This window comes from Drosophila melanogaster, chromosome 2R (genome assembly GCF_000001215.4).
Source record: "Drosophila melanogaster chromosome 2R".
In the NCBI taxonomy this organism is placed as follows: Eukaryota; Metazoa; Arthropoda; class Insecta; order Diptera; family Drosophilidae; genus Drosophila; species Drosophila melanogaster.
The window spans coordinates 7,282,065-7,308,586 of record NT_033778.4 but is presented as its reverse complement, the minus strand read 5'-3'; the positions used below and the strand labels follow the sequence as shown (position 1 = coordinate 7,308,586).

Genomic DNA, 26,522 nt, shown 5'->3' with positions numbered 1-26,522 from the left:
GGAAGCGTGTGAAATTGGCTGGAAAACGTGTTAGGCCGAGCTGCAAGGAAGGAAGATGAAATTGAGAGAAAGGTCTGATGGGACTCGCTTAAAATGTTTTGACAGTTCCCTCGACTAATCCCATAATGGCCAGATTTTATGGTTGCTGTGGAGGAGACGATGGCCCATAAATCTGTACATTCAATTATAAACAGGAAGGGAAACAAATCAGTTGCCTCACCTGAGTGTAGATGCAGGTCAAAGTTGTATTGTTACAACTATCGATTTGTTTTCGAAGCAACATAAAAGTACAATAAATAGCTAAAGAAAACAATACCAAGTTCCAAGCTATAAGAGAGTACTTAGACTTAGAAATACTATGCTTAGCACCTACTTTTCGAGATGTTTTTATTTTTTTTATGACACAAATATTAGATTTATTTCGTAAGAGACAAAATCCGACTTAAAGCAAGTCATGTAAGACTCGTAACCCAGTCCATAGACCAATTTTGAGTTGCAGTTATACCCTTAATCATAGCCTCATGACGATTCACAAATTCTTTGTTTCACTTTTAATGCATTTCTTGTTAGTCGAATGCATTTCCCATCAGCGGGCAGCGTATGCTTAATTTTATTGCGCATACGCCTCATTGGGCGCGACGCTGTTGCATTGCGACAGCTAGAAATAGCAGGCACTTATCCGCCGAACAATAAGCCATAACAAAACACTCACGTTCACACATGGCTAACCTTCAATCAGGCTCTCGTGGATCAGGCCTAATCCGAACGAGGCGGACGACGGGAGGCTGGGGAGGAGGTCTCTCCACGGCGGTCTGCAACGTCACCGTCATCATTCCAGCGGTAATTGCCTGTGGCTTTCTTTACTGCCGCTCGACACTTGGCGCTTGGCGCTTGGCGCTTGGCGCTTGGCGCTTGGCGCTTGGCACTTGACACTTGGGTTGCTCCAATTTGTTGCGTGGAGCTGGACCGCACCGGACCCGAAACTGAAGCTGCAGGTGGTGCGCGAGTGTCGACGTTAATGTCATTGTTGCCACGGTGCAGCTGACCCACTTGCATGGCAAATGAAGCGGCACTAATTGCTGGCAGGTAAATTGAATTCATTGCAGTTGCATCACGCATTCGAGTCGGTGGGTGCGTTTAGTCGGCTTAAACGGAACCCCAAATTGATTGGCCCGGTAATCGGAGTTGAAAGTGCGTGCACACTTAGCCCCAGTGGCCACATTGGATAAAGCAGCAGGTGGCCAAGAGTCGAGGAGCTGGCCGAGATTCGAGATCCGTTCGGCAGATGAGCGGCACCTCGTTCACTTGCTTACGCCAAGGTCATCCGGCCGCAAGTTAACAACATGTTGGACACCGCCAACGGGTATTAACGCTTATTAATGGCCACAGCCAGTGCGCCTTTGTTGCTGCTGCTCTGTTGCAATGGCCATTAAGCCAGAAGATGCTGACTTGCAGACTTGCAGACGGAACATTGATTATGGCCAATCCCCAGTCGTCCTTTGCTACAGATACTCGTATTGTACATATGTGCAATTTGGTGGCCGAGTGTGGCCGAAACCGGCTCAGTGGCTGTTACGCAACTTCTGGCCAAAAAGCGAAGCTAAGCCAGGCCAGCCAGCCGTTTTATTCACACAGTCAGAGGTCTCGCATTCCAATTTGCGTAGACTCGTCGCAAAAGTTGGACTCGGAGTCGGAGATGCTGCCCACTCCTGCTCCAAACTTCGCTTACTGCTGGCCATTGCCTGCTCCAAGTTGGCAGTCAGGTAGGCAGCTGCACCCGCTGCCGTTGATTTCCTCATTGCTACACGGCACAAAAAATATTTGCATGTCGCCTGACCCCTGACTTGGTTATTAAGTGTGTGGGCGAACAGGAAATGATGGTAAATGGTGCCAGGGTCAGGAGACTTCAGGGGGTTACATCGTTAACTTCCCCTTCAATGCGTAATTGCCCGAATCATTTTATCAATGTGTTTTCACAAAAAAAGTTAAGATCATTTAGTTCCTTTAAGTAGAATTTGTTTCAGTTATTATAAAACCTTTACAATATTGCAGGTACAATAAACATTTTTCAGTTTCTGGTATGTTAGATTTTTTTTTAAATGATAGAAGGTATAGTTCTCGACCATGTAAGGTATATATTCTGAATCAGGATCAGCAGCTGGCCGTGTCCGTCATTTTATCCATGCGTCCGTCCTTCCGTCTGTCCATATGTCCGTCGTTTTGTTTGTCCGTCCGTATAAACATGGTGATATCGGGATCTATGTATAAAAGCAAGAAAGTTAAGATTAAACATACAGATTGTAGAAGCATAGACGCAACGATTGTGTACTTAGAAGACTACCACGCCCACTTTAACGCACACAAGACGCCCAAAACTGTCACGCCTACATCTTTAAAAAATTTGTCAATGTTTCTCATTTTATTACTTGTCTTGCCAATATCTATCGAAATTTTTTGACCACGCCTACTCTAACGCCCACGCACCGCCCAAAGCTGCCACGCCCATACTTTTTAAAATGTATTGAATTTTTTTTTCATTTTATTATTTGACTTGCCAATTTCTATTGCCATGACAACGAAATGTTGAAATTTGTTGAGGAAATCGACTAAAGCCTTCCCTCTTAATTTAAACATACGTATGTATATAAAATAAAAATTACCCATGTTAAGTAATGTCATCATCATATGACTCGCTCTTCAAGTGCCATATGTATTACCTATGTTAACCGGTTTATTTTTCGAGAAAAGGATCAAAAATCAAATCAGATTAAATTTCTATAGAAAAATAATAACATTGGCCTTCCCTTTTTAGTAGGCTCACTTAAGGACTTTTAAAATAATAGTCTCCTTATATTGCTACCTCTTGTCCCACCATCTTAGCCATCAAGATGGACCCGGCCCAATACTCGGCTCGGCTTCCTCCGTTTTCTCGCAGTGTAGGTAAGCTGGGGCTCAGCTGCAATTTGAGATGAAGACACCGACACGCGAAATGAGACCTGCCTATGCAGTATTTTATAACACTTTGACAAATATTGCTAATTAAACTGCATTTCTGGCTGCCACCTGGCCGCCGACTGGCCAAGAGTGGGCCATCGTCTGGCTGGGCGACATGAAACGGGATCGGAGGAGCGGCCGGGATCGGCGGATCGGCGGGTCGGTGGGTCGACTCGATCAAGGCGGAACTGCTGGGGAGACATCTTCGGTTTCCTGCAAGACAATTAGATATTGCGCAATCGGGCCGTGACTTACCCATCGATTTGAGGTGGACCGAGATGGTAATGGAGGGGCCAAAAGAGAAGATGCCTCCGCATTACGTCAGCTCCCCTTTCACTCTTCTTGCACTGGGTACTATCATCGTCGTTTTGACGATCACAGCCACATTAATCGCCGTTGTTTCTTTGCGAGCTGCCCAATTGAATGTCCCCACGGCGGATGAGTGATGGCCCAGGTGGGCGTAGAGGAAGTGCCAAGTGGCAAGTGGCAGGGGACAAGTGGCAAGCTATTAAAAAATAAAGTCATTGGCATGCGTGCGAATCTCTTTTTGCTCATTAATACGTAAATGCATTCATTTTACTGCTTTTATTTGTGTTGCGGTTGCAGTTGCAAATGCATTTGGATTTGGATTTTGTCGCGCGCCCAGGAGCATTTTTCTTGCCTCGTTGTACTGAGGCATGTCTTTGCGGTTGTTCCGCCTGCAGAAGACGGTACATAGAAGAGAGAAGAAACCGATTCGGGCCGAAAGACAATCTCCCAGGTACAGTGGGTCTGTGTAACTATAACTCCTCCTCTGCCGCGCAATCATTTTCCCACTTTTCCACACCAATTATCTCACTTTCCACTCGCTCCGCCGCCACCAGCTTGTCTGCCTTATATAACGACATGTGAGATCTGTTTGCGTTGTGGCAAATTTATGCGGCCTGAACTTCCACTTGTTAGCCCTGTGAACTGCCGTCAAGATCTGTCCGCAGCTGTGGCTACTATGGATGCAGCAAGTGCGCGGGCTGACTTGGCTAATTGAAAAAAACTCAGGTTTTGTTGTAGGTCAAGAACTGATAATTGTACGACGGATATGCATTTTTATATCCCAAAAGCATAATAAAAAAAGCAACTAGCCTTATATAGAGAATAAAGTAGAAAATTTGATGGTTATTACGTATTTGTAGAAACTAACACTTGTCGCAAAAGATTTGTAAACTTATTTAATCTCTGAGACTAAGCGAAAGTTAAAAATTCCCAACATAATAAATAAACTACATTAAAATGTTAGAGGAGAATTGTTTATTAAAATCATTCATTTTAAACTGATTCAAAATGTATTATTTAATAATAACACTTTTTTCAGTTTTTAAGCTATTAGTTTCACAAAGATGTTGGGCACGTAAGACAATAAGTAAATGACTCAGCTAAATTCTGCAACATTATTTTTTCAACATTTAATTCAAGCTTCGCCTTTTAGCTTGCTATTCAAGTGCAGTAAGAAGATACACTTGACATCTCAATTAATTATTAAAATCATTTTCCTAGTCAATTGAACATTGTTGCGTTAGTTTCCTTGAACGGTTAACTATTGTACTTCGAATTCAATGAGCTCTATTTGTCAAACATATTTGAAGTATTTTCTTGATATTTTCGCGCTTTTCGGCTATTTGCTCATTTGGCTCAGATTGACAGGCTGGCGACATGATGACAGCCCGCGACTGGCGGCCAGTGACAACAATGCCAGCAATGCCAACAAGGAAGTCTGAGGCGCATCTTCCACGCGCGCCCAAATATGACAAACGACAGCGGTGCGAAAGCAGGAGGGGAATCCCCACACCCACGGCGCAACCACGGAGCTGAAGCCCCTACTTGCCACACGATTTGAGGAACTGAGGCATTGAGTTATTGCTTGCAACACCTGCGGACTTTCGGCATTGTCATTGCCGTTTCGAAGACGCAACAATGTAAGTGGAGCTCCGAATGGCCCCAGGTAACAGCTCCCAGTCAACAGGTAATTGCCGGCTTTATGCGGCTGCGGCCTTAACGGCGCTCTTTGTGGAATTCTGCACAGCGATTAGATAGACGCCGTTTGGCAGGAGCCCCTCTAAAAGGCATGCGACACAAAAAGTGGGCGTGGCAAATCGGGGAATACTGCCTTGGTTGGCCTGCCTTTAAATGCACTTTATGGGTAGGAAAAGCTAGAGAGATTCAGTTCAATTTAATTGCGAGTATGGATGTTGTGCGCAGAGTACGTGGCTTGTTTCGGAAAGTTGATTTCTTTAATTCAATTGTAATTTTCCCCTAATATGTTAATATTACCTTTTAATCATGAACTTTTTGACACAACTATACTAACTTTGGTTGTTATATTAGCACGAACTACAAATTCACCAATTATTTTATCCTTCCCTGCCAGTCAGCTAACCAGGAAATGTCTCAAATAAAAGATCTTTCCCGACTGCTCTTGACCACAATATGCGGATTGCCCCATGCATATTCATATTGCAGAGGTGTTAGTCCGCATCAGAACATCACAAGTGCCGAAATCCTCTTCGATGATATAGTATCTTTCGAATTGACACCTTCGCTGGCGCGAAGGTCGAGTGGATTCGCAATCAATAAATGCTGGCTGCGTGACATAATGTGGCCCAATAACAAGCGCAAATGGCCAAAAACTGCCCGACAATGGCAAATCGAACCTAATGGAATGTGAGCGAGCTATTTTATTTCATTTTTTACATCTACGTGATTTGCTTGGCACGGCGCCTGAATGGATGGATGGATTGGTCGGATGGCGGATGGCGGATGGCACGAACTGGAAGATTGCAGCGTCATTGCTACGGAAAGAGGAGAAGCAGCGCGTAAATGTGAAAAGAAAGGAAAATGGGTCAGCCGCGGCGGTGGAGCAGCATTTGCACATGCAGATGTAATGAAACGATCGCTTTGAGCCCACTTTTGTGCAATTCGCTACTAGTCACCGCAAACGGATAATTATTAAATAAGCGTAATTAAAGCGATTCGAGGCGCCGCCGGCCCAGAGCGACGGACTCGACCTCCCAAAAAGGCAGCAACAATTGCCGAATGTCGATTAATTAGGCAGCGCCACTTTGAAGCCCCGCGCGGCATTGAACTTCGCACGCATCCACGCGCGAATTAGCGTCACATAATGGCCAAATATTGATGATCTCTCTCGGCTGACGAAGTGTTTGCCTCAGCAGCGGACTTGTCAAGTCCATTTGCCCCTGCAGGTTTCGGAGCAAGCCGAGTGACATATCTGTAACACGTCGACTAACGCATCTTGCGACGTAGATATCACTTTTAAAGACTTTACTGGAATGCAATGGAAGATTTTCAATTTTGTATAGCCATTTCAAAATATCCAAAATAGTAAATCATGAATGTAACTTAATTCAACTTAACAAAAATATTTTATATATATTAAATATTTGCATATGTACCCAAATAGTATGATTAGTTATTTTACTTGATGTTGTATCAACACTTCACAAAGAAAATCCCCATTTTTAGTGGCATTCCGCTTCTCGACCCGAGGCACGACCACAACCACAGATGAGTTGCATAAGAGAACTTCACCGCCTCCGCATTTTTTCAAGAAATTGTTTAAAATGGTCAATGTGCCTCACGCAGTCGCATGAACATTATTTTCATCATTCTATCAGCTACCTTAACTTATTTATGCGTGTGAACTGCGGCGAAGGCAGCGACTTGAAATTGTCATAAATTAATGCGTGACTTTTCTCTTTCTTCAAAAAATGTGAAAATTCATACACTAACAAGTTGAAAGCTAGCTTCGGCAAGCCGATGCTTATCTACCCTTACATTTATATTTAAAAAAAAAAAACAATCGTAACAAACTTGACGATCCAATACAACGAAAGCATGATTTTTTTCAATTTAACCTTATTTCCAAATGTTTCTATAACAATTGATATTCTCTATCATTCTATTATATTTTTGACAGAAGTAAATATAACCTTTGCAAGGGAATTCAAACAGGAAGAGAGAAATGAAATAGAAGAGAAACGACAAAGTAATTAAAAAAAAAAAAAGTGTAGTTCATATACATGTATGTCTTACAATTTCTTTTGTTAGGGAAATGCTGTAGCTTTTTTAAACAGACACATGTTATGAAATGAATTCAATTAAAAAAAAAAGAACAAGATAGAACTATATTGTCGATATAATCGACTATCAGCGTCTGCTAGTAGGAGACCGAGAAGAAATGGCTAAATTCCTGTAAAATTATTATATCTATCTATTATGGTTTCTTAGATCTTAGCGTTCGTAAGGATGTACAGATGGACATGGTCGGATCGACTTGGGTAGTTCTCCTGATCAAGAGGATGTGAACTTTACATACTTGTCGACCAACCAAGTATACTACCACCCAGCATACAAACAACGGGTAAGAAAATCAACGAAATATCAAAGAGTTAGAAAAGTTATGGAAATCAGAATAGCAATTTAATTTATTTTATAGATACTTTTGTTTTTATTCCCAATATTTAAATTATATGACAAAAACGCGCATACCCATTTGAAAAATGTTTGCTACAATTTTAAATAGTTGATATCACAAAAGTTCTTCTTTAAATATGAATTTTTCAAATTTTGAATTTACTATTTAAAATTGCGCGCCATTCCAAATGTGGCACTACAATAGCTATCTCGCTCTTTCACTCAACCAGTAGTCGTCCCTCTCTAGCAAGCCCATTGATTTATGCAGCACTAAGTCTCCAAGTTAGAGCGAGCTAGAGCCATGCACTTGAAAGTCTTACAGTTTTGCAGCCACTGTGTAAACCCATGTCGTTGGTAAATTTTGATCTTTTATTCATTTATATACATACATAAATAGACATTCCTACTGTGCGAACTTAACTAGTTTACAGATATTAACATAGTGAAATAAGCTAGGCAACTACTTTACGGGTCTTGACTTCGAGTGGACAGCAGTGAAATAATTTAAACGTTTAAAATAGCTTTAAATGTAATGATTAGTTGTTGTTTGCATCGCTTAAACCTAGATGGAGCCTACGTATAGTCCTAAATCTACTTTCTCATCCTCAAAAACGCGTCTCAGCTGCAGTCGCCGCGGGGACTGGCAGTGGAAAAGTGTTTTAGTCTCCTCTAGATCTAGATTGCATATGTACAAGGTTGGGGTTGCGGGTTCCCTTCGGCCAGGGGTCACTTCATGTAGTAGCTGCTGGGAGCTCGCCCGGAGGTGTACGTGCTCATCGGGATGCCCTGGGGTCCCGGGATGTGGCTGTGGCCTGATGAGTGCGTCACGGACTGATTTTGCGACCCGTACAGGTGGTCCACGCTGGAGTTGCCGATCCCATTCCCGGACGGCTCGTAGTCCACATCGTAGTAGATGCCAGATTGGTTCTGTTCGAAATCGAGAGAACGAGGAAATAATTAGTACGGGTACATCAATATGATTTGGAGGAGCCTAAGATATTTCCAGTAGTTCCAGTATACTCGAATTGGATAACTGAATGTAGCAACAATATTTCAACTTTTAAATGTTTAGATTCCTACCGCTATGCTGCCATTGCTGCGACTCTTGGGACGTGGCACTTGGAAGTTGCGTCCCAGCAAATCGGCGCGATCCTCCTCCTCGCTGGAACTGGAGTTCTCCAGTGTGCGCATTCCATTCGAGCGGGGACCAAGGCCAAGTCTTCTAAGTCAAAGAAAAGCACATTCAGTAGGGGCTACGAATATTGGTTAACCACGGCGATTCATACCTGGGCAATGGCACTGGAGGAGCCAGAGTGGCACTGGGGTGCATCTGCATGGTGCTCTGCAGAGACATCCCGCCCAGGGTGCCCATTCCCATGGCGCCCAAGTTCGGGTAGGCAAACATCGCCGACGAGGGTCTAGTGGGTCCGATGGGCTCAGCCTGCTGGTACAGAATATGGTACAGTGGAATAGTAATTAGTATTCGTAAGGCACAAGTTAGCAATCAAAACTTATCATGTATGTTATTAAAGGTTATTATTCTTGATGCAAGAAGAAATAAGAGTTTTAGTCCAAGAACATGTGTTCTGTATCTCTGTCCTTAAAATCTAGATTTACTCCATGGCTGAGTGGCAGGTACCTACCCCGTAGTGATTCGTTTGCGCCATGACATCGGCTATCTGGGCCCAGCGCATGCGGTCCTCCAGGGTCACCTGGTAACCCGCCTGTGGCAAACCGGCGGACTTCAGGGGTGCAGTGTTCATATATCCAAACACAGGTGAACCCATGGCGTTCTTCTGCTCTCGCTGCCAGCGCCGCGACCACATGATCAGGCACACCAGGGTCAGGACGATGATGATAATGGCCGCCACGGAGGCGCCGATAGCCACGCCCAACACCTCGCCGTCGATTTCACACTGGGCGCCATAGTGACTGGAGTCGCAGGTGCACAGCTGAGCACCATCCTCGGCGTAGCTGCAGGTACCGTGGTTGTTGCAGACGGAGTCGGCGCAGGCCTGGCACTCGCGTCCAGACCGCGCCGGCTGGTCAGCCCACGGATCGCGGAGTCCCGCCTCGCAGGCGCAGCGGAAGCTGCCCCAGGTGTTGCTGCAACTGGCGCCGGAATGGCAGTCATTTAGCTCCGGTGACTGACACTCATCCAGATCCTGCAGAGCCGACACTGCGCCCTCCGGGGAGCTCACGTACAGCACGGAGTTGCCGATGTTGTTGTTCCGCCGATGGAGCACACCCAGAAGATGCTTCTGAACGTCACTGCGCAGATTGGGTCGCAATGTTTCTACACTTTCATCCAGCTGGAGAAGGAGGATAATAATCAGTACGACTCCATTAGCACTGCTTGGATAATACACACCTTGATGGTCATGTTCACGTAGACGCCGCTGCCGCCCAGATTAGGATCGCCCCGGTAGATGTTGTTCACCTTCGCCTCCATGAACTCATCCGAGTAGGGCGTCATGGACATGGCAGAGTCCAGCTGGAAGAGGTTACATTTAAGTTATGTTTTAAATCAGTGAGTATTAAGTCGCTTTAATTGATTAATTCAGTCTTCAGCTGTATATTCAGCTAACTGAAATACATGTATATAATAACTAACCGCTCTTATTGATTCATAGCTAAGTTGTCCAAAGGGTTCGCTGTGTTTGTCCATGAGCTTGGTGTCCCACACAATTCGGTGCTCGTAAATGCGATCTACGCGCATGCCCAGATGGAATGAGATGACCCGCCGGCATGGCTCCCGATGCTTTCGCCGGGAGTATCCTAAAGAATTCGAATTTAATAAGCATATATAGATCATCCAACTCCATGCATTCCCCTGGGATCTTACCTGGTCTGCAGTGACAGCTGGAAACGCCGTTGTCCGTCTTGCATCGCTCGTGCTGCGCCTGATCGCAGGTGGAATCATCGCCCACGATACAGGTGTCAATCCTCACCGGCGGCTGCGTTGGTCTCTGGCGGTAGTGAGGCCTCGTGGGTCCGGCATTCGTTGTGGGCGCTCCGCCTTGGGGCTTGCTGTGCCCCTGTAGGTCCACCACCTCCGTTTCGGGCACAACGTAGCCACCACTGCTCTGGGTGACAGCGTTGGCAGGAGCAGCAGGAGAGATGGAGGAACCACTACCACCACCACCACCACTGCTGACGCCAACTCCCGGCGTGGATGCACCTCCTGAACCTGTACCTGATCCTGAACCTGATCCTGATCCGGAGCCCGGCAACTGGGGAAGGCGCGTGGCTGGAGTTGTGGCGCCCGCTGGAGGATCTGTGGGGTCACCAAAGAGATTGATGTAAGTGCGCTTGCCGTCGATCGAGACAAAGCCGTCGTCACCTGATGCCGACACGATGATGTCGCCCTGACCTCCGCCCGCCGCATAGCTTCCATATGGCTTAATGTTGATCGTCTGCTGGGATCCACTGCCCTTGGGACCCGGTCCCTGGATGGCGGACAGGGTGACGTCGAAGATCTCCCCGTAGCCGGGGGGCAGATGCTGGCGAGTGGGCTGCACCGCTGGCAAGGGAAGGGTCTGCTGGGCGGGTGGTCGCTGGACAGGTGGGCGTGGCCGACCGCCGGGCTTAAACTCGGGATCATCGAGGACTATCCCAGGACGGGGATGGTAGGGGGCGGGCGGAGTGGCATTGGTGTTAGCATTGGAACTATTAGGCGACACACTTTCAGTAGATGGCGGGGTAGTGGTTGAGGTTGTGGTTGAGGTGGAGCTGCTGGTGGTAGTAGTAGTGGTAGTGGTGGTTTTGGTATGTTCTTTGGAGGACGTAGGTTGAATGGCTGAGGCCGGGTTGGAGGACGAGGAGGTGCCCAGCGAGGATGTGACACTTGGTTCTAAAGTGGGCGTTCGATTGGCGGTCATGAAGATCACCTCCTCGGTGGAGGGATCCAGACCAAGGCTCTCCGAACTGTCCATGGACATGGGCACATAAGTGGAGGACATGCCCATCACGGTGTGCACCACGGAACTGGTCTCAATAATGGTGCTGAAGCCCTCATCCTGAGGAGACTCCTCTGGTAGCTTCTTTTTCTCGCTTCCTGGCTTTGGCTTGTGCTTTTTCTTTGAGGGATTTGTTGGTGTAGTTGGTGGATTGTTGGTTGTGGACGGTGGAGGAGGAGGCGGCTGCAGTTCGTCTTCTACTTCTCCGCCAGTGGCATCCGTATCCTGATCGGACACTTCGATGTACTGGGCATTGGCATCTTCATTGGAGAACTCCGAGTCGTATGTGGTGTCGGTGGGCAGCACAACATCATCAGTTGGCTGCGGCTGCTCCTGATGATTCTGCTCCTTCTCCTGTTCGTTCTTTCTATCCAGTGGATCCTGCGGCTGAAGAGGCGCTTGCACTGGAGGAGCTGGAAGAGGCTTATATTGGGGCAGGGGTCTCCGATTGCCGCCCACACTGGTGGCAATAGGTGGGCGTGGCTTGTTGCGGTACCAGGGCGGACGATTGCTCACGAATCCCGGTCGTACGGGTACAATCTGCTCGGGAATAGGCACGCCGGTAATGAAGGGTCGTTCCGGACGATCGAAGGGATATGGCGGCGGGCGCATGGAAGTGCCCGGCTTCTGAGCCTCGTAGTCGATTGGCAGGTTCTGGGCCTCGGAGATCCGCGGTGGGCCGCGATTGTTAATCCTACTGGCCGAGGGACGCCTAATGCCCTGCGTATTAGCATGGACATTGACATTGCCATTCAGCAGCTTGACGATGCCTGTGATGATGTCCTGGATGTCGGGGTTTCCGTTCTGGCGCGGACTATGCGGCGCCTGGGTGGCACTGGCTGCCGTAGCTGAGGTGGCAGTATTGCTCGGACTCGGCCGAATCGGGGACCCCGACACTAGCGGTCGCAGGTCCCCCCGCCCTAAAAAAGACTGCTCTGAGCTGCTGCCACCTTGCGACAGGGTCTTCCCAGCCCTGATCCCCTGGTGCGTACGCTCCGGCTGCTCATCCTGGTTGTCGAAGGTGCCCGTGGGCTTGATGTTGTAGTGGAAGTACCGTCCGGCGGACACGTCCTTTTCCAGATCCTCAGGGAAGTGCACATCGTTGGGTCCGATTGGCTGCCGATCATGCAGAATGGGCGACGCCGAGCGCTCCACTCGCTCCGCCCGCGTTTCGTTATCGTTCACATCCAGGGGCGATGATTGGCCTTCGGCCAGACCGTTTACGGAGTCCGCCATGGTGCTCTCGATCCTCTGACGGTCCGGACTGCGGTGGCTGCTCGATTTGGGTGAGATCTGTGAGACGCTCTCGTGCTGGCCAGCTGCAGAAAATTGATAGGAAATATGTTAGACAATATGATACCAGTGTAAAACAGTTAAAAGTATAAGTATAGAATCTATTCTTATCGAGGCGATTCAATGGCATTATAATATTAGCATCAGGCGTTGATCCTGTACCGTAAATATAATTGATTGCTACTTAATATACAATCACTTAGAGATATTTACATCTTTATTGAAAATGCATATTTAAAAGTTATGTTCGGTCGTAAAAGAGAGCCACACTTGCTTCGAATCAATAAGAAATCAAATTTAATGGGCCGCTTTTTTCAAATTATTCAATCAAATCAATTTCAAAATATGGGTCTTATACTTCAATGGGTACAATGTGCTATACCGCAAGAAAACGAAAAGAAAGGGAAAGAGTTGAGTGAAAAGAGCGTTGAATTCCGACGTTCGTTTTCCCTCGAATCCATCATCGCATCGACAGAATCTTCACATTGGGGTTTCACTTTTCACATGCCCATGCACCTGCCCTTTCCCTTACGCTCCCTCTCGATCCCGACCAGCAGCCACTCCGTCATTGTCAACGCGACTCATTTCCATGTGGGGGGAAACAATGCCCAACCCATCCAAAGTCGGCTCGGATCAGTTTCAATCTCTGTCGCAGGCTTGCCAGGCATCATTTGTTTTCGATGTCAAGTCTGAGTCGCAGTCTTTGTCTTTTTTCTGCCCGGCCTCTCGGATTCTTTTCACTCTCTTTGCATATAATTGTGTTTGTTTTCCTTCGAAATTGTGGGTTTGCGCACCCAGTGTGTGTGGATGCAAGCTGATGGCTGCATATCTGTCACAATGCTAGGGTTATATTGTTGATTGCCCTGGGTACTCGGCGCACACAGATGCATAAGCTCTTGGCCACATAGATACTCGTACTTGGTTTGGTGGCCTCGGGCCAGATCTGCACTCGCTTGGCAGCCTAGGAAGAATTTCACAAATTGCTACGTCAAGCGTTGAAAAGATGCCAGGCCGAGTTGTTGTTGCCCGATTTTCATCATTTCCTCGGATATGGCAGATAAATGAGCAGAGCCCGCCACAAGCAACTTAAATATAGATTGTTAACTTGTAGAATGCAGATGGCAATCGAATGGGGACAAGCACTCAAACCCACCTTGTCGATCGCTGAGATCGCGAATGGGCACCCCTTATCGCATCGTTACTGCAATTTTCCACTCTCATCCAGTCGCCAATCACACAGGGAGAAATGCATCGAATATGCAATCTATATCATATATAAATATATCTATATATAGATCTGATCATTCAGATCGGAGTAACTTTGCATGCCTTCAAAGCAATGGTTATAAATTATAATTGAATGTAGAGATGTTATAGATGGCCAGGAGTAGTACATATACTCGTGTGTTCCTACAATGGGTTTTAAGTAAACGAGGTCAAAATGAAACATTTTATTGATTCCCTTCGGCACAGCATTTGAATCCATCAACACTCAAGCTGTGAATTTTCCATACCGTACCGTAAACACATATCTCACTGAGCACTCAAGTGTGACCCAGCTATTCTTTGACACCTTCCGATGAGATTTATTTGCCGTTGGCTTTCTACGACTTTGGACTTTTCTCCCCCATTTTTCGGGTGTCAGGTGCATGTCATCTTTTGGGCCAGAACCAGTTTAGGTTGGAACAACAATCATAATTCACACTCGCGCGAAGAAACACGTTTAGCTATTGAGCTTAACCCAATTGCCGAGCTGCATTGAGGCCTCTTTGTGAGTGTCGTGGTTTTTTGATTAAGTTTGGCACAGATTTTACTTTCACCTGTCGCTAAACTGGCTCGCCCCTGATACAAAAATACAAAATATTTGTTTCACTTTCTTCGCGCCAGCTATTTGTTGCGATTTTGATATAATTAGCGCTTCCTTTTGGGCAGGCGAAACAAAAGGCGGCGACACAGTTTTCACTTTCCTTGCTTCGAATTGCTCATTTTCCAGTTTTCCTTTTGATTTTATTGATTTCGGGCCTAAGTGAGTGGGTCTGGGATTGCGATTTTTTTTGATTGGGTTGGTGGTGGTAAAAGTGAGCCGGTGGCTCTAAAACTGCCAGACATGGACAAAGCTGGCTAAATGTGTAACGCAATTTGGCGAACGAAAATTGAATTCCATTTCGGAGCGGGGCATGCAACACTTTCACGGCCAGGCCGCAACGAAAGTAAAACCACTTGGCGTCCGGATCTCTTGGCCATTAAATCCAGACGGGCTGGGTTGAATGCACCCGATCTGACAACGGCATGGGGACACCAGCAACAGTCGTCATTAGTTCCAGTGCTTGCCCACACTAACTCGATTGCTACTCCAGCGAGGACGCACGACTTGTGCCCTGTCTCTTTTCGGGCTCTTTTCTGCTCTTCCAGCTCCAGACCAACCCACACGGGCGCCCATTCCTTCTGCTTTGGGCCAACGCCAAACACGACTCCAATTCCAATTCCACTTAAATTGGCGATTTCAGCGCCTCCAAATTGCCGACAAGAAATCACTTTCTATTTCGCTGCACTTTTCAACTGTTTCCCAACGTGGCCAAAAGCAAAACAGAAATTAAGTCCGCCTGCTCGCCTCTAATGTGGGCAAAGCTGGCGCAAATAATTGCTTATGAAATACGACAATTTTCCGTTTTGACTTCAAAGTTTAACACACGTCCCAAAACGTTGCGCATACGACATGTATGCCCTGGCCACTTTCGGTGTGCAATTGCGCAGGCGTAGAAGGCTGGCTCGATTATGCAATAATATCATTTAATGGAGAGGCAGCGGGCGACAATTCGTTATGTTTTCACCATAAATAGAATTATGTAATTGCTGTTAAATGACGATGTTGTGCCGGAAGGCGAATTTCAATGACAATAAAATATCTTTGGAAAACATGATGTGACTTATTTGGCGTTTTTTGTTAAAATTTTTAAGAGCCTACCTTCTCTAAGGCATAAAATAATGAAAAGTATAAAGTTCGAATACTTTTTGTTTATAATAAGTAAAAAGGGCTTTAACATACCTATTTTAAACCACATGTATGCAATGATTTGCATTTTTCAAGTAATCCGAACACAATCTGATTCATTTACATCTTTTATTACACTCAGTCCCATCCCAGCTCACTATTTTCTATCTATGGAAACAAATCGAAAAAAATCACAAACACATCTCTCACCTCTCTATTTTAATACTTTCCCATCCTAAGCTTCTTTCATCTTTTGAATTGGCCCGTAAACATAACTCAGCCGCCCAATTGTGAAATCCGCGGACCCCGCGGCGAAGACATCCATTAAAGAAGAGATGTGGTCAGTCCCTTATCTTGGAGTGCCATCGCAGCAGCCACGCCCCGAATGCAGAGCGCTAGAACCGCCGGGACGGACTGAACTGAATCCAATCCAATACACGGATCTCTCGGCGATCTCTAACGTCCGAGTGGAGCATTAAAAATTTGATTTAGTGCTAATTGATTTCCTGGGCGTTCCACTTTCGTTGTGGGCGTCGTGGCCAAGTCTGAGGTAGTGGTCGCCCGTGAAACCCAATTGCCAGGGAAAGCCGTTGAACAGTGGGTTCTAGTGCGAACTGTCCAGATTACCCTCATCCGATCCGTGGGAGCTGCCGAGTCATTTCTCGCGCTTTTCATTAGCAAAGCAAATAAAGTATCTGTGTCCCGGTCCCGAGCACTTGTGCAATCAAACCGTCAACTGGCTGGTGTTGCTGCTCAAGAGTCGTTGGTACCAACAATTGGCCAGGATAGAACTTGAAGAGCGTCTTGGCCAGACTTTTCTCCGTCTCTGGGAAGTCGGGCCGAGATGCATGAGCTGCAATTAACAAAGTGACGACGACAGCCGACACATGGCAGCCTAAGACAGCCTGCACTTCACTCGACCCAAAGTAGCGTCTGGGGAAATTGAAGCATTTCGCTGGAAAACTGATTTTCCGTATCCATATTCTGTGGTTTTTCTTTTCCAGCCACCGTGACCATGACGTTTGGCCTTTGGAAGTGCACGAGAGTCTTTCCTTTGCAAACGCGTGCCTGCCAGTTCGAAATGTTTAAACAATTTTATCCAAGTGCATTTTTTGCTTGCACTGAGAAATAATTTTTGTATGTCTATGGTCTCAATCGAGCGACAAAGCCAAATTTAAACTATATCTCTCCGGAATATTTTTTTATTCTTTGATCTTCCTACTTGACCATAGATTTTCTCTCGGTGCTCAGGCTGCATCCTTTGTATTAGGCCCTCAGACGTGGCTCCAAAGCGAATGACCTTAATCAAGGTCTAGCTCTGATCTAACCGCCTTGAGATCGGAGCCAAAGTCGAGGTAGAAGTGGAGGCACAGCTAAAAGCGGTTGCAGTCTGGCTGCGTTTCTGTTTTGGTCAGGCTTCCGCAGATGCGGCTGTTGCAGTTGGTTTCGCTCTGCTGCCTGCTGTGGGCCGAGTTTAAGCCAGGCCAAAATCCCAAACTGAATGGGGAAATTTATAGCCTGGACGCGCTCTGCTGGCTTTAATCGCGGCAGTGCAAAGTAGCTGGAAGAAATCCTCGGATATCAATAGACAATCCGGGGCATGCGCAGGGATCCCAGGCCCGATTTAATGGCCTCCACTTATGAAATCTAATTGTCTCTCATGTTTAATTAAGTCGCAGGTGGCAGCGAACGGAGTCGAGGCCTCTAATAGCCGGGCCAGAACCAGACTAAGCCCTGTAACTAGCTGCAATTTAGCTGGCGATAAGCGATCTGCACGATCTCCTGGGGAATGCTGGTAAATAGTTGAAATCGCATTCGGTGCAGCCCCCTAAACACGCCATGAGAATACTTTAGCAGTCAATAACTTGGCTTGGGTCAGTAACCCAGTGCTGCAGAAGGCGGTGGAGCCCCAAGATCCGAATGATCCATTATAGAGATTCTGTTGAGAAATGGAGCACTGGATATGTAATAGCGCGTATTAGAGATGGAAAACACATGATGATCCCGCTCCAGGCAACCGCTGGCCAACATTCGCGTCAAATTTAACGCCGAGTTGAGCCGAGCTCGAAACATATTGATTGAAAGGTAAATGGATACCTCTCTCTCACTCTCTCTCTATGCGTTTTCCCATAGCAATATTTCTCATCTTTACAGCTCCAGCTCCAGCGAAACTGGGTCATTGTACCCACAGAAGCCGGCTTAAGTATAGTCGCCAAACGGAAACTAGTTGCTAGCCAATATGGTCTTAATGGTCTGTGACAAGTTCAGGACTGCCTGTGTGTTGGTGTGTGTCAAATAAGAGTCCACAACAAGTGGTCATCAGAACCGGCTCTCTGCACAGAAGAACGCCACTTTATATACAAACTGTCAGTCAGGCAGCTTTTTATTGGACTATTTCCAACTGCGTGCCAAATAGAAATGGTGAGCTGCACCAGTGTGAGTGAGCGTGGGTATTATTGTGTCATTTGGGTCTCTGTTTTGTTTGGACAGTCAGCTAACTGCACCCATTTAACGGATTTTATGCTTGATTCTTTTTGTCATTTCTTTTTATTTTGGTTTATTAATTGAGGTTGGAATGTGTAGGGAAATTTATATACTCTGCAAGCTGGAAGTAGTCAAGTTCGTTGTTTAAGTCTTTCGATTTTGCTATGGGAAATAGGAAAACCTTCGTGGTTCTTGAAAACATGGAAATATATAAATTACATACTTCTTTATAATTGTATCACAAGTAATTTAGTTTAGTTCCATTACATTTTATAGTAATAGAATTTTTTTATAATATGCCGTGTATAAATTTTAAAAGCGTAAATCATATGAAATCCCTAACGGCTTCTTGTCAGACATTTCCTGTGACATGGGTTTCATGTTTTTTTTTTGTTTTGGCCGAATTCACTAGCTGGGTCCAAAATCATGGAGAGTCTGCGATTATAAAATTCCATTGGGAACCGGTTTGTGGCGGTCTCCCGAATAAAATACTGTAAGAGCACAAAAAGAGAATTTCATTGATTGCCATTGATAGTCCACGCCAAAACATGTAAGGGACTCCAGGCAAGGGCACCCAACCCACCCCCTTTCGGGCGGCAAGCCTCTCTGTTCTCCCACAGCCCACCGCAATTTAATATGGGTTCACAGCGCCCCAGGACGACCATTAAAGAAGATCGGAAGGGGCCAAAGAAATAAAATAAAAGAGGAGAGACACGCAAAACGAGATAAATTGTGGGTTCAGTTGGCTTTACCTGCCGATGGGTGTGTGTCTGAATGTGCGATCGTGCCTGGCAACTTTCGATGTGCTGAATTTCATTGTACAATTTTGGACATCCCGATCCGAGAGCCACTGCTCTTCTCACGGGAAAGGGAAAGTATGCAGTTATTGATACGGCTTCGGTTTCACGCTTTGATTGGGCAATCGGAACCCAGCTCAAGATCAGTCGGTGCTCGGCTCTAATTGAATGCTCAGGTCAGGGTGGGGAAGAGCTGGACCTGGAAATTGATTATTGGCGATCAGCATGTGAGCTGATTACGAACTTGGAGCATCTCATATCGCCTGGGTGAAAAGGGAACCGAAGAACTAATCTGCTGGAGGGTTTTTACCTCCAAAGCTATAAAGCCGGTCTGCTTAGATATTGGTATGTAGATATTGGTGTTGCTTGATTTATTCTGAGACTGAAACTTCTTTCATTACCATTTTTGGTGGGCCAATGAATTCTTAAAGATTATGGATACCGAAGAGAACTACATACATACATAAAGAAAAGCAACTGCTTTCCAATCAGTCAGTACCTTTTTTCGACCATTCTGGCAGCTGCTACAATCTTTTTGTACCGCGTTCAAAAAATTCAATTATTAATTGCGTCAGCAATACCAGTCTGTGAACAGGTGAACAGGCCACCAGGAACACCCAGAAATTCGAACCAAGATCGAGAATATGTGAGAAACCTGCCGAACGAACCTGCCTCTTGACCCAATTAAGAGTCAAGCGATAAATTTCTGCTCAGCCTGCAACGACGGCGGCTTCTTTCTTCCTCCTCTTTCGCATCAGGCAGTGGATTTTTGATTATTTATACGCAGCTCTCGCTCTTTGGAGCCACCTGTGGCAAGTGGGCCATGTAACCGAAATATGCCGAAAAATAAAATAAGAACTAAAAATGCGAGGGAAAATTGCCCGTGGAACCAGCTAATCTGAAAATTTAATCAGCTTAGCAGCTGTGAATAATGAGGGGCTCTCCGGGAAAGGGAACGCTCAGAAAAAAAAGGGGAATGAAATCGAAAAACCCACCGGGTTGCGGCAGTAAGTCAGCGGGTTAGAGTGTCATAGCTACAGTGGTTACAGTGTCCCCACCGAACCCGATCGAATCCATCGATCTGAGTCGGCTATTCGCTGACTGAGTGATGCTGGAAGTGCGGAGCCGGGAAGACGGACACCAAAGCTCCAACTCATGGCGCTTTCTTTGACACTTTTCCAGTGCCTCCAATGGCTCAATTCGCTGCGAGTATCGTATCGAAAGCCCCGAAAAGCCGTTAGCTGGGTGTAACTGTTAACCGTGGCACTGCTGCGCTTCTTTCTGTCTCACTAAGCCATAACTAAGCAGTCCGGCGCCGCGAGATTCTGTTTTCTTTTAATTAAGCTTGCTGTAAAATAATTTTCACTTCACCCAATTTTCCCGCCCGGCTCTATGTAAATTCCATACGCCATTCCCAATGCTAATGCGGCTTATTAGCTGCATGAAAGGTTTGGGCCCGGCTTCAAATGGCCCAGTAAACAGTGCAGTTAGCTTTAATTGATTCCAACCCGCCGAGAGCTGCCCGCCTCAGTTGGCCGGATTCGTGCAATTAAGCGGTTTCAGTGGAGTGGCTCCCCCTGGCGGAGGAAATAGCAGGTATTCATAGGAATGCATAAGTTTATGGCAGCCGTTCCTCGAAATCCACTCCACTGTACTCCTGGTTAGGGCCATTCCGGACCAATTGTACAGCTCACATGGGAAGCTGACACTCAATGCAGCTTAGCAAACAATACAGAAGCAGTGAAATCCTAGCAAAGCTTTAACTTTTATTTAAAGACTGCAAAAAATGCTTTTTATTTATTTAAAATACACACCACTATTTTCCCCAGCTTAGCTACAGATCAAAATGTTTCAAATTATAATGCATTTTTATTCGCCAAAAGGTAGCAAAGTTAGCAAAGGCTTTTATTTTTAAATTTTTAGTGGACATATTAATTATTATGCTCAGAAAAATTGTAGAAATGGCGTCAGAAAGTTCTTCAGAGAATCCTTACCTATGTAAGCCTAAATATATGAATTCATTTATAAACTCATTTAACTCATCGACCATCTGCAAATTAAATTTACAAGCTGTTTTTCACTTAGAATGGACATCACTTTGAAATGCGTAATTGTTGAGAATTGTCATAATAGTGTCCACTTTGCTTAAGTCATGGCTTCTAACTAATTGTGTATTTAGCATTCTGGTTTTTGCAGATTCTGGTTAGGAATGCATGATATTTACATTACCCTCCGTCATTCTCATTAGTTTTTACGTGCCCAATTACAGCGCCTGATGACGCCTTCATTTTCACATATTGCATAAGCTCAGTTAACGATTATAAGCCACGCAGCCCAAGTCATAATAAACTTTAATTAGCTTCGATTCACGCACGTCACGCACTTCGTAAGCGACAAAGCGAAGTGGAGCCAAACAAACCAAAGACAAAAAACCCAAGACGAGCCCAGGCAAAAGTCAATGAATCCGGTATGAATAATCGCAATTGTGCAACTTGAGCTAACCCTCCGTGGGCACTGGCCAATGAATCATAGCCGCGCAGTTTTGATCTTCACTAGAAACCCAGCTGTAGATGCGATCGACCCAGTTTAGGGGCTGCAAAGCCTCTCGAAAAGTGTCACCTAGATGGCATATCTAGGCTTTTAGTAGGTCAAGCCCGTATTTCACTGGCAAAAAAAAGAGAAGCAGCTAACTTCTTGGCGTGCTCGACAATTGAACGCACTTGTGCGGGGGTGCTGACACCTCCAACTCAGTACAGTTAGCACACTTCATTACGTTTGGCACAGTTAGGCAGGTAGGCACCCAAGTACCAGGTACCAAGTACCCCGACCCATCCGATTCCCCCCCCCCCCCCACCAAGCTATGCATTCTCAGTAACGCCTAATAAATTATGCAGCAAACGCAAGCTTTCTAAAAGCCAGCAGACGAAAATGAGAAGAACAATCACGTACGAGTGCTGGCGAGGAATGCCTCTGGCTGACTGAAGCATCTTCATCAAGTGCTGGCACGTCGGGCGAATTCTTTCTGATTTTCTGCTTTTTGTGAACCAACATTCCTCAGAAATGTATCAAATTAAAAATTAAAATTATGCTCACGTGTGGAAAAAGCTGTTCGCTTGTAATAACTAAATGCTCGCTTGAGCAGAACCCTCGGTGAAAACATATGCTTATTTGAGATAAGATGCACTCAGAACAAGTGCGAGAGATTCGCTTGGATGATGCAGAGGTGCGAGAAAAGTAGGAAGATTCGATTCAGATGACCGCAAGGTGGAGTGGGTTCTTGTTGCACAAGAGTGCATTTGATTTTCATATACCTTCCCAACCAATTGGGCAACTTCCAATGAGGACAAATCCAGTCAATTTTGCATCAATTGAAAAAACTATGCAAATATCAACACAAGATCTTGGCTTTATCTCAACTTTCATCCTCCCACTTTGTTTGAACCCGTGAAAGTTGTCTGCTGGCACAGGCCTCACAATTAAAGTTCAATTTATTAACTGAATGCATGTGAAATTCTTTTGTTGGGCATGTCACTGTCCCTCTCCCCGTACTGTACCCGCTTCTGGCCAAGACTTACCTGTTGTTTGAACGAGGAGCAGCAAAAGAGCCAGTGGCAACGTCGACACGACCATGGCCATCAAGTGTCGATGGTCTCTCGGCCTTCTATTGTTGGAAATTGCTGACGGCCGGGAGGTGCCCCGACCTACTCCTCCTCCTCCTCCGCCTCTGTCTCCGGCTCTACTCGATGGTATAGAGTGTGTTAAGTTCTGTGGCTTTCGTCGCATGTTTGCATAAACTACGAGTTCCGCGGGCACACTCTTTTTCTTCTTTTAGGGTTATTGTCAGGGTTTACTTTATTTATTTTCGGCGTTTCGTTGTTTTATTGATCAACCGTGCTTTGGCGAGGCATGTTTTGCTTTGACCGAGTGTATTTATGCTGAAAGGAAGGAGAAAGGTGGTCAAACAGGCGTTAGGGTCGAAAATAATTCTAGGGTTTGTGCCTTAAGTCTTTTGATTTGGGAGAGTGGTTGGCAGTCGAAAAGCACAAAAACTAAAATAAATGATATGCGTTTTGTGGCTAAAGTGTTCTGCTTGCGTCAAATATCGTAGGGAATTAGTTTTTGTCTAATCACACACAAAAGTAAAATATGCTTTTGATGTTTATTTTGATGTTTTTTGATTTGGAAGAGTTTTCGCACTAGTTCTTGGGGATTTCGGTTGAATGCAGACCCCTTTCTCTCATTTATTCAAATCAATAATAAAATTCGTGCCTTAAGTCTTTTGATTTCATAGAATCTTTTCAACTGTTCAATGGTAATGCTAACTTCGTATGAAGTATTCTAGTTCCGAACATCTTAGATAGATATTAGATAGATATACATAGGCCTTATCACTTCTCCCTTTAATGGCCCAAAAAGTTAAATGTACTGCTTTGGTTGTCTAAATTGCGTCAGACAGCCATAGGGTCGAATCCCCTATTAACCGGCAGTACTCCACAATGGTGGCATTAGCATTTACATAAGCAGCGGCTTAGTGAGTCAATAAACCCGGCCGTTTAAACGGCTGGAAAGAAAACAGTTTAAGAAAAACTTCGGATTTGTTTGCCAGTTACGCAAACTGAAGCGTTCCATTCAAGCAACTAACCGAACTCGGCTGATTGAAATGCTAATTTTGATTGATGTCCAAGACGCTCCGAAATTGGCTGCAGCGAAAGTCCGGTCTCAATTCGAGGTGCCAGAAAGCAAAAGTGAAATTCCGCAGCGAGCACGGAGCACGAGCGCCATCATCTGGAGCAGATAATCTGTCGCCAGTTGTCCTTGCCCTAATCGATGCCAGCTGCCCGAGATTACCCAATGGCCGGCGTGCTAATCAGAAGCCAAAACAGGCCCGTGTCGCAAACCGCAGTAACTGAAGCAATTGCCGGGCATTAGATGGAAAGTGAAAGCATCCAGAGCAGCGGCAACGGAGGTAGCGAATGGAAAGGAAAGGTAAAGGTTGCTTCTGCAGCATGCGAGTGAATACACAACGTACGAGTATATGTGTACGTGATCTCAGACCGGATCGGATCGGACCGGTCGGACTTAGGCCGCCTGCAGTTGAGTCATGACGCGAGTCCAGGTCTGAGTCTGAGATATTTTGGCAGATCTTTGCTTGTGGCCTTTGCGTTTGTTTACTCCGCATTTCGGGCTCGAAAGGAACCTTGAAATATCTGCTCTGTACGCTTGAAGAATCCCAGTGAAATAGAAAGTTCAACGTGAGCAGCCAGAAGAGCAAAACCACAACAAACTCTATTTGCTTCGTGGGCCATTCGCATCTGTGTTTCTGTTTCGGTTTCTGTGGCTTTCTGGGCTGTCATTAAACGAATCCACTTTTCAGCGGATTGTTGTGCTTTTCCATTGAGCGACTCGCCCACACTGGCGGTTGTTTACATTTTCATTGGAATAATTGTTGGTTTTATCAACTTTGCTTTCTTTTCGTCCCGGGCCTTGGACTCTCAGCACCCAGCGGAAGTTGCGGCTGGTAATTAGTTTTCATTTCTCTCGCCTTCTTCAGTCTTCTTCAGTTAAATGACTCATGTGATTTTTCATAAGCCACTTTTTTCGGAGCTCGTCCGTTGCGTAACCGATTTCTGAGCCGGCAAAGCGCCAAAGGAAGGTGAAGGTGTAAGAAAAGGTAAATATGAAAAAGGGAGTTGAGACTTATCGACGGAGAAAGAGAAAACAAGAAATCGAAAATTGCATAAGGCACGATCTTTATGACTGTCGAAAGGTTGGCATAAGTAATTGTGCGATATATCCATTAGTACTGCCAATTTCCCAACGCAAGACTCTTGGGATTTTTGTTAACCAAGTATCTGGATTTTCCATTTCGGACTCACCTCAAAGTGTTTCCATTAATCACACGATTGAAATCCCCGAGATTTGATTGATGTTTTTGCGTGCAACTCTAATGCACGTTATTTTCAATTAGATTTTGCACATAAATAACGCCAATAATGGAAAATTTCACCAGTTGGTTGCGGCCTAAACTGCAAACTGCAAACTGCAAAGACGACAAGGCACACCAAATTGAGGATCTGGCCGACGCAGCCAAATCCAGCTTCGGATTCGGCCCCAACCGGACCGGGTAACCCAGTGGAAATGCGGTTTTGTGGCTTCGAGGAATGCAAAACGCTTAACTCTGAATAATCGAAAAGCAAAATCAAGCGACAGCTGCCCCCTGGAAAATTGGCACAAGTGCTCTCGAAATGGCACAACTAACAGTATCAAGTGCTGGAACGCGAATCGGGAGTGGGCAGTATACTTGGTCTTGGTCTTGGACTTGGACTTGGACTTGGCCTGGAGCAATGTAGCGGGTCGCGTTGCAGTCGACGGACGTGTGTAGGCCGTCCGACAGGTTGCAGCGGACCACGTATCCGGTTGGGGCAACCTGGCGGATGCGCGATGCGCAGCCTCGCTGATTCTTGCGCGAAAAGAGCCCAATTAATGCTCTCGGCACTCCTGGGCCCGAGTGGCTCTCTCTAATTGGGAGTGAAACGGCGGACAAATTATAAATTTGCAAGCAATTTCACAGCAGCCCAGTAAACAAAGGCCGCAGACAAAACCAACTAAGCCAGCCGAGCAAAAAGGTAGCGCGAAAAAAAGAAAGTTTTTGAAGTTTTCGTTGCTGCCGCCTTGGGGTTTGTACTATATATATGTATGTATGTATGTATTTCGCTTGTCTACACACACAGACGCGCGTCGCACAAATATCATTTATTCGGCATACGTTTACATATTGGCCGTTTGCTTCACTTGGAGAAAAACACTCATTTCTTTCTCTGGCTCACTCACACGCATGCGCAGCGCTGGCCTGAGCCTCCTAAGTTAACTTATTCACTTTTCATAGACTCGAACGCACTCACACACGCACACGGGACCGATGTCGGCTAACCCGGCGATGGCTTCTTCAATTTCTGGCCACAATCCACGCTCCTCACCTACCGAAAACCGTCAACAGGTGCGCACCGTTCGAACGCTCGACTCAAACTGACTCGTGCGAAGCACGAAGACTTCGCGCAGAGCCGAAGAAACGAGAAACCGCAACTCGCTTGGCCGCTCTTCGGAAGAGTGCCCGCGAGTGGAAGACTACGCAGCCAGTCTTCAGTTCGATTCTTCAAAATAGGTTTTTGATTTGGAGCTGCAAATGCTGTATTTTGCAAAAAGTTTCTTTTACTTGGCATGCTGATGGCAACTCTGTTAGGCTGTAATATCAGGTGGAAGACCAACATGGGAAAATCTAAAAGTTGGTCTTTCAAAAGTTCTAAAGAATTGCAAACTGATGGATCACAAAAGTGGCATTTGATGGAATTTTAGAGCTTATTCATTTAGATGTGTTACTATCTTTCCTTACAGTTTTTGATAGAGTATCCAATGTGCCACATGGAATTCACATAGATTCAGCCCCAATCGACTTGGGTCCGTGGGGAAGTGGAGCTACTAACAGAGTGCACTTAAACGGAAACAGTAACAATTGAAAGTGGCAATTTGGGGAGCGTACGC

The 26,522-nt window shown here is 45.8% G+C and overlaps 1 protein-coding gene across 2 annotated transcripts, besides 2 other annotated features; it reads right to left on the bottom strand.

Moving 5' to 3' along the window:
• Positions 1-2,458: 2,458 nt before the first annotated feature.
• Positions 2,459-2,567: a mobile genetic element.
• A 4,683-nt stretch (positions 2,568-7,250) lies between these two features.
• Positions 7,251-7,341: a mobile genetic element.
• Positions 7,342-7,780: 439 nt separating this feature from the next.
• On the bottom strand, positions 7,781-26,015 carry pwn (pawn). 2 transcript variants are annotated; one of them, NM_001273834.1, is made up of 11 exons: positions 25,815-26,015; positions 24,860-25,023; positions 22,559-22,918; positions 10,802-12,736; positions 10,304-10,735; positions 10,073-10,236; positions 9,830-9,952; positions 9,102-9,770; positions 8,745-8,902; positions 8,539-8,680; positions 7,781-8,385 (listed from the first exon to the last, which is right to left on the bottom strand). In NM_001273834.1, the coding sequence occupies exons 3-11, from the start codon at positions 22,764-22,766 to the stop codon at positions 8,185-8,187; spliced, it is 4,032 nt and encodes a 1,343-aa protein (NP_001260763.1). In that variant the 5' UTR covers positions 22,767-22,918; positions 24,860-25,023; positions 25,815-26,015; the 3' UTR covers positions 7,781-8,184. The 2 variants fall into 2 exon arrangements, with proteins under 2 accessions (NP_001260763.1, NP_610267.2); NM_136423.2 differs by having other exon boundaries at positions 8,539-8,677; positions 8,745-8,899; positions 10,304-12,736; positions 24,860-26,015.
• Between the last annotated feature and the right edge of the window lie 507 nt (positions 26,016-26,522).

Coding starts and splice junctions, on each gene's coding strand:
- pwn (NM_136423.2), bottom strand. CDS start 22,766: ATGCGACGAAAGCCACAGAACTTAACACACTCTATACCATCGAGTAGA. Junction 12,737..22,558: donor GCTCCTCGTTCAAACAACAG/GTAAGTCTTGGC, acceptor AATTTTCTGCAG/CTGGCCAGCACGAGAGCGTC. Junction 8,678..8,744: donor CCTCCAGTGCCATTGCCCAG/GTATGAATCGCC, acceptor TTGACTTAGAAG/ACTTGGCCTTGGTCCCCGCT.